Raw genomic sequence first — 7,643 nt, 5'->3', positions numbered from 1 at the left:
AGGCGGCTGGCAGGGTAGTGGTTAGGGGGTGATCAGGCTGGCAGGCAGAAGTGGTTAGGGGCAATCAGGCAGGCAGGCAGGCAGAGCGGTTGGGCAGGCAGGCGAGCGGTTGGGAGCCAGCAGTCCCTGATTATGAGAAGGATGTCCGACTGCCATCCTTCAGTCGGACATCCCCCGAGGGGTCCCAGATTGGAGAGGGTGCAGGCTGGGCTGAGGGACACCCCCCTCCTTCTGGCCTCTAGCATTCAATACAATTAGACTGGTAGCTGTAGACTTGGAGTTCTCAGGGATGACTTTTCTGGAAGGTATTTTTACATTTTCATCTATCACTCTGTGCTACTGGATCAAAGAAATCCATTCTGTGCCTGTGAGCTTCAGGACCAAACCACCGTGTCCCAATAGAAAGACGTGATCCAGGTCAAGCCACGATGAAGCTTACAGGAACTTAGCCAGGAGAGCCAAGTCTATGTTTGTACTAAACACCCACACACCTTCTGCAACAGAGTAGCACATGAGGAAGTCTGCTCCCGCAGGCAGGGTGTAAACAGAGGCCGCATCCACCTGGGTGACATTGGCATCCAGTCTGTCTGCCGGATGGTCCACTACATCCAAAGGAATGACTGGCACGTCATGCTGGTTTCCCCGACATGCCTACAAGACAAGGAGGAAGACCACGTCACTCACTTACCTACCCTTTCTTCCCAATGCTGACTGTTCACAGCGGATATATAATTCAGTACACCTTCATGTTGACACCAACAGAAGCCACTTTACAGGCACTTCAAACCACAGCATTCAGGTTTAGAGCAGACTAAAGTGGAGGGTTTCCCCCCTACTTATGTTTTCTTTTAGTTAACGTTTTAAAAAAATATTGGCATCCTCAACTGTACAGTAAATTCTGTTGATTGAAAGAAAGGTACACTATAGAAGAGAAAGTGTCTGTGATTTAAAAAATTCCTCATACCATAGCACCAAGAGTCATCCTTTCTTTTAAAAGCTATAGTATTTGCCCTAGCTGGTTTGGCTCAGTGGACAGAGCATCTGTCTGCAGACTGAAGGGGCCCAGGTTCGATTCTGGTCAAGGGCACATGCCCAGGAGGGGGCATGCAGGAGGCAGCCAATCAATGGTTCACTCTCATCATTGATATTTCTCTCTCTCTCTCCCTCTCCCTTCCTCTCTGAAATAAGTAAAAATATATTTTAAAAAAAAGAAAAAGCTATAGTATTTGCCTAAATAATATGTTCCCAGATTGGGTTTTGCTTGCCTACTGACTGCCATAAACTGTTAAGGGTTAAAATGACAATATTTGACCTGAGAAGTGTGCCTTCTTCCTTTTGCTCCTACTTGAAAGTGAGGTCTCAAATTCTTAGCCACTAATTCTGACTCACACAAAGGCTAACACTAATTTCTATTCATAAATGACTATTATGAACTCAATTTTGTCCCTCCCCTTCTAAAACGTATATGATGAAGTCTTAACCGCCAGTACCTCAAATGTGATTGTAGTTGGAAATTTGGTCTTTAAAGATTTAATTAAGGTAAAATGAGGTTATATGGGTGGCTCTTAATCCACCATGACTGGTGTCCTCATAACAAGAGATTAGGACACACACACTCTCACACACACACACACACACACACACACAGGAGAGACCATGAGAGGACAGAGGGATGGGAGTCATCCACAAGCCAAGGAGAGAGGCCTATGGAGAAAGCAACCCTGGTAACCCCTTGATCTCAGACTCCTCCACAGCCTGTCAGAAAGTAAATTTCTATTGTGTAAGCCACCCAGTCTGTGGACTTTGTTCTGGCTGCCCTAGTCTACTTAATACAGTGACCTGACAGATTGTTTATATTATAAATGCACATCAACTATGAAATGGCTAAAAAATGAAAAGCTTTAAAAGGAACAGAAAGTCCTTTAAAAGGAACAGAAAGTCTTGAGTAATTTCAAAGTTTTCAGATATTAAAATCTGGAGATTTTAATCTTATTTAGAATTATCACGCTTATATTCAGACTTTATTTCCTACTGTCTTCCTAGATATAATGTAGAACACCTGGAACTTGATGCCATCAGTTGCCAAATCAATTGCAATAAGAGCTAGCCTTTATTTTTAAGAGATTAGTTATGTATTTATTTTAACTTATTGATTTTAGACAGAGAGAGGAAGGGAGAGGAAGGAAGGAAGGGAGACATTGATTTGTTGTTCCACTTATTGATGCATTCACTGGTTGATTCTTGTGTGTGCCCTGACCGGGAATCGAGCCTGCAACCTTAGCGTATAGGGACGATGCTCGAACCAGAGCTAGCCTTTAATTGAGGGCTTGTCTTGTTCTAGGCACTAAGTGTTTTTCATTTGTTAGGCCAGTTTGTTTTAATCTCACAACCACCCCATGAGGAGTTACTATTTTATCTCCATCTCATAGACGAAGAATCTGAGGCAGTGAAATGTTTTCCTCCCCATGAGGAGTTACTATTTTATCTCCATCTCATAGACAAAGAATCTGAGGCAGTGAAATGTTTTCCTCCTTGGTGGCTATCCTCCCATAGGAGAGCTCATTAGTAATTTCCAATCCTCTTGTCTTGGACAGTGTTGGCCCTCCCTTTTGCATGAAGCAATAGCTGTCATTTTTCTACCTCTCTGGGCCATTCTCCTCAGCATCTCCCCTCTGCTCATTTTTCAGGCTATACTTGCTGTGGGCAAACTCATTTGCTTCCATTACCATCCATCTCCTCATTACTCCAAAATTTATTTCTCCAACCCTGGCTGCTTCTTAGGGTCTAGACCTGTCCTTCCAACTGCATGTCCCACAGACACCGCAACACAGTTGTCCAAACAAGAAACCAAGGAATTATCTGTAACTTCTTTTCTTATAGACCCCTACTCCCTCCCCTCTATGTTCTATGGCAAGATGTAGAATGTGGTCATGGTGCTCCATGCCATTCAGAAATACAGAACTGCAGCACTGGCACATCAGGAATTCTCTTTTTTGTTCAGAATTCTTATTGATGTACCAGATGCTGTTATTCAGGCCTAAAAATATTTTTATCCTAATACCAATTGGCAGGGGGTACACAGCATCTCAGTGTAAGGGAGAATGTGAAAGGATGAAGCAAGCTAGGTCTAGAACTCTTCATGCCTGCACCCCTCCCACTGGCTCAGCTCACACGCTCTCCAGCTCCCAGAGGACCAGCCTGTCTGAGCAGGCGCCTTGCTCCTCACTCCCCCAGCAGCAGGTACTTCCTCTGGTGGCTCCACCTGGATACCAGGCTGGCCATGAAGTAGCACATTGGTTATTCCGAGTCATCTCAAATGTCAATCCAAGTAATAAAGACGCCGAGAGTCTTTATTTATTTTTTTATGTTAAGAAAGAATTACTACCAAGAATTCAAATTGTAACTCTGGCTAGAATTCACAAAGGGCCTTTCCAGTACTGGAGAAAGTTACTTTTGAAGTTGGCTTTAGTTCTTATTAACCACAGGTATAGGCCTTGGTCTTTATAATTAAGATGGTAACATCATCAGTCTTACCTGAATGATAAATATCTTGGGTTTTCCAACCAGGCTCTTACACTTGTCTCCTCTGAACAAGCCAGTCAGTGTTTGAATTTCAATTTTGGCATCATATGCGTAAATGTGATTGCCTTCGCCATGACTCAGGAAAACGCATAAAAAGCAATCCGCATCTACATGGCTAGAGGTTGATGCTAGAAAAACCCCCCAAAATTCAGACAGAAATGAAAACCAGATGCTTATTATCTATGTATTAAAATTCAATGTACTAATACTAGAATAAGTTATATACAAATGATTGCAGGAAGGAGGAAACCTGTTATTCTTAGAATAAATATAAAATGTCTATAATGAAACATAACTTTATTTATTTATTTATTTTTTAATCTTCACTTGAGGGTAATTTTTCCATTGCTTTTTAGAGAAAGTGCAAGGGAGAGGGAGAGATAGAGAGAAACACCGATGTGAGAGAGACACATTGATTGGTTGCCTCTGGCATGCCCCTGACCAGGGCCAGAAGCCTGCAACCGAGGTACGTGCCCTTGACTAGAATTGAACCCCTGCCCCTTCAGTCCGCAGGCAGACGCTCTATCCACTGAGCCAAACTGGCTAGAGTCACAAATTATTTTAAAAATCAAAATTATTCAAGTTCAAAATAGTAGTTTGGAAAGATTTCATTAGTTTTTCTAAAACACAGAAAATGACATAAAACAAAGGGGATATTATGGGAAACTCCCTTCAAGATCCAAGTCATTTTGGCAATAAAAGTTACGTGAATCAGCAGAGTGCCTAGATACACACACACACATTTAACACAAATATATAAAATAGATTATTATTCAGTCATTAAAAAAGAATGAAATCTTACCATGCAGCAACATGGATGGACATATTATGCTAAGTGAAATAAGTCAGAGAAAGACAAATACCATATAATCTCATTTATATTTGGAATCTAAAAGATGGTAACTAGACATTTCGAAATGTACACATATATCGAATCATTCTGTTGTACTCCTGAAACTAACATAATGTTATATATCAATTATACCTAAAGAAAGAGCTCTGCAGAAAGTTTAAATTATATAAACATTATAATATTCCATTGGCAAATGACTTGAAAATTCATGGCATGCAGTGATTATTATGATAAAGATAAATTGTTAAAATACCTATTACACATTGATATAGAAATTAAGAGATAAAGTATTTAAATCACCAGTATTTTGAAGCCAGTAAAAGAGAATGGAAGGAGTCAATTAAAAAATCACTAGTGTTTGCATTTTAAACTTTTAAATGCCAAATGAAAAGGCCATTTTATTCATTTCTAGAATAACAGACTGTAACTAATGGTATGCTGAATATAAGCTTTGGAGGAATAAAACTGTGCCAGGGTCTCTAAATCTGGTGGGTAACATATATGCAGAGATGCACAACCAAAAACCTATAACCCATGCCACATTAATTAGTAAGACTTTTCACTACGCAGTTAATTATTTGGATCTGTCTTTACAAACAGGGCATTTAAAGCACTCAGTGCCACCAGAGGAAGATGAACAGGAAAACTACTTACCCTCATGAATTTTGAGCAGTAGTTCTTCTGCTTTCAGATCGTTAAAGCATTTCACTTCAAATCCGAGATCTAAAAACCTGGCGGCAGAGTAAACTGAGTATTAGCTTATGAGCTACTCAAAGTTGTCACATACCCTGCTTATTTGAGGAAATTTATATACTTCTTATGAGACAAAAATTGTCTTTTCTTTAAGGGAAAAGAAAACTCAAATAGGACTGTGACGGTTTTCCTGGGTCGTCCACGATAGGAGAGGATTTACTAGTAATGATAACGGATTCAAGTTAGAATATTGTGTCTACTCTTACTCTGCAAATACAGGTGACCCTTGAACAACAAGGGTTTGAACCGCAAGTGTCCACTTACACAGATTTTTTTTTTCAATAAGTACCTGTACTGTTTTCGATCCTCAGTTGGGAGTTTGCGGATGCAGAGGGCCGGCTGTATGCATTATCTATGCCATTCTACAGAAGGGACTTGAGCATCTGTAAATGTTGGTACTCACAGGGGGCCTAGATCCCTTCCCCTGTGGATACTGAGGGACAACTTAGTTTTGGAGGAGTCAAAAGTTAGGTGTGGGATTTTGGCTGTGCGGGGTCTCAGCAGTCCTAACCCCTGAGCTTTAGGGTCAACTGTGTATCTGTAACAAGGCAGAGCCTATTAACACTGAACAGAACAGGGTTAGGAAGAAAACTCTGGCAAGTTCTTAAGGGGGGCTGTGCCCAACTGAGGCTCATCCTCAAAAACTCTTGCTCTGTTACTTCTTCAGTGCGGACGAGTTTTTACCAGTAGTTACCACCTAAGTACCTCATCGCCTCGACAGGTGGGTGAAACTACTACCTGCGCGTAAGATTGTCTCTGTCTGCGTTGGTGCCTCGCCTTTCCGGCAGCGTTAGGTGCCAGAAGAACCTCTCATGGTTGAAGATTAAAGCGAGTCCTCTCCTCTTGTGGTCCATTTTGTACTTTTCTGCTGGATCAAACATTTCACTGTTGATGAAAAATTAAAAAAAAACAATGAGCTCCTCCGAGCCCAAGGTCCACGTGTAGTGTAGACAGAGGTCTGCTGTTTCCTCCTCCGCAGGCTGACCTGTGTGTGCACTGAAGGCCTCAGGGCCACGCCAGCAAGGACAGCCCTGAAATATTTCCGTACAGTTGGTAAACAGCGGCCACTGGGAGCACCCACCCACCATCCATCTACGTGGGTGTCTCACCCCAGGTCTCCAGGATCCAGCAACCGAGGCCTGGCCGAGGCCCGCTTTAGCTATAGGGCCCAGGCCATACCAACTCTTTAATATTTTGAACATCACGCTAAGTCCTTTCACAACCAGGGGCAGGCACTAACCTGTATATTAACTAGAAGTTAACTCTCCAAATGTGAAACCTGCCATTGTTCTACCTCCCAGTTCCCAGGCCCCTTTCCCGCTTTGATTTTTCTAGTCTGATCATGACCACCATAGGAAGAGGCCTTTATTAGAGAAGACAGTATTCTTACCTCCTGTACAAGGCATCTGTTTCTGTCATGTTTTGTTCCTCACCTATTAAAACGAAAGTTGATTTTTGTTAATGTACTTTGACTTCTGGTAGTGAAACAGCAGGAAATCCCATGTGGATGCCCTTGACGCCCACACGCTAAGGGTATATGAAAAGAAGGAAGGGAAACTGCTGCATAATAAGCCAATGAACTATAAATCGATGGCTTAATTCTTTCTCACCCCCAACTCTTACCCGCAAAATAGCAAAGAATATCATACAGAGAAGTGGAGAAAATATTACGCAAATGCATTCATTGTAAAATATGCCTAGATTTAACAGTCTTTTGATTATGGAACTCGAAAGAAGTAGGAAATTGCTTTGACTATATCTTTTTTTGTTGTTGTTAATTCTCACTGGGGGATATTTTCCCACTGATTTTTAGGGAGAGTGGAAGAGAGAGAGAAAGACAGAGAGAAACATCAATGTTCGATTGGTTGCCCTGGCCTGCAACCAAGGTAGGTGCCCTTGACCGGAATTGAACCCGGGACCCTTTGGTCCTCAGGCCGATGCTCTATCCACTGAGCCAAACTGCCTAGGGCCCCTGACTATATCTTTTTTTTATTGATTGATTTTAGAGAGAGAAGGGAGGGAGTGGGGGAGAGAGGGAGAAAGGGGAAGAGGAAGAGGGGGAGGGAGGAGGAGGAGGAGGGGAAGAGGGAGAGGGGGAAAAAGGGAAAGAGGAAGGGAGAAAGAGAGAGAGAGAGAGAGAGAGAGAGAGAGAGAGAGAGGAACGGTTTGTTGTTCCACTTATGTATGCATTAATTGGTTGATTCTTGTATGTGCCCTGACCGGGGATCAAACCCACAACCTTAGCGTATTGGGACGACGCTCTAACCGACTGAATACCCGGCCAGGGCCTGAAGCTGCTTTGTTTTACAGAAAGTGTTTTTGTAAATGTTCTTCCAGTTCTATCACTGATGCAAGCACTTCTTTAACTTTTCCTTGTGAGAAAACAAAAGCAGATCCAACCTCCAAAAGCCAACTTTTCCTGCCCAGGCGCCGGGGGACCCCGGGACCGCCGGGC

General features: G+C 42.5%; 1 protein-coding gene across 2 annotated transcripts in view; it reads right to left on the bottom strand.

Moving 5' to 3' along the window:
- The window catches only part of CASP6 (caspase 6, apoptosis-related cysteine peptidase), a 13,169-nt gene that overhangs the window by 4,467 nt on the left and 1,059 nt on the right, over positions 1 to 7,643 (bottom strand). For both annotated transcript variants that reach the window (XM_014544726.1, XM_005872407.2), the window contains exons 2-6: positions 6,579 to 6,621; positions 5,927 to 6,073; positions 5,090 to 5,166; positions 3,535 to 3,710; positions 492 to 651 (exon numbers count right to left, since the gene is read on the bottom strand). In XM_014544726.1, coding sequence (XP_014400212.1) covers positions 492 to 651; positions 3,535 to 3,710; positions 5,090 to 5,166; positions 5,927 to 6,073; positions 6,579 to 6,607 — 589 coding nt within the window. In that variant the 5' untranslated portion in view covers positions 6,608 to 6,621. The remainder of the gene's footprint in view (positions 1 to 491; positions 652 to 3,534; positions 3,711 to 5,089; positions 5,167 to 5,926; positions 6,074 to 6,578; positions 6,622 to 7,643) is intronic.

Source organism: Myotis brandtii, unplaced genomic scaffold, assembly GCF_000412655.1.
Source record: "Myotis brandtii unplaced genomic scaffold, ASM41265v1 scaffold38, whole genome shotgun sequence".
NCBI classification, from domain to species: domain Eukaryota; kingdom Metazoa; phylum Chordata; class Mammalia; order Chiroptera; family Vespertilionidae; genus Myotis; species Myotis brandtii.
This window is presented reverse-complemented; position numbering and strand designations above follow the sequence as displayed.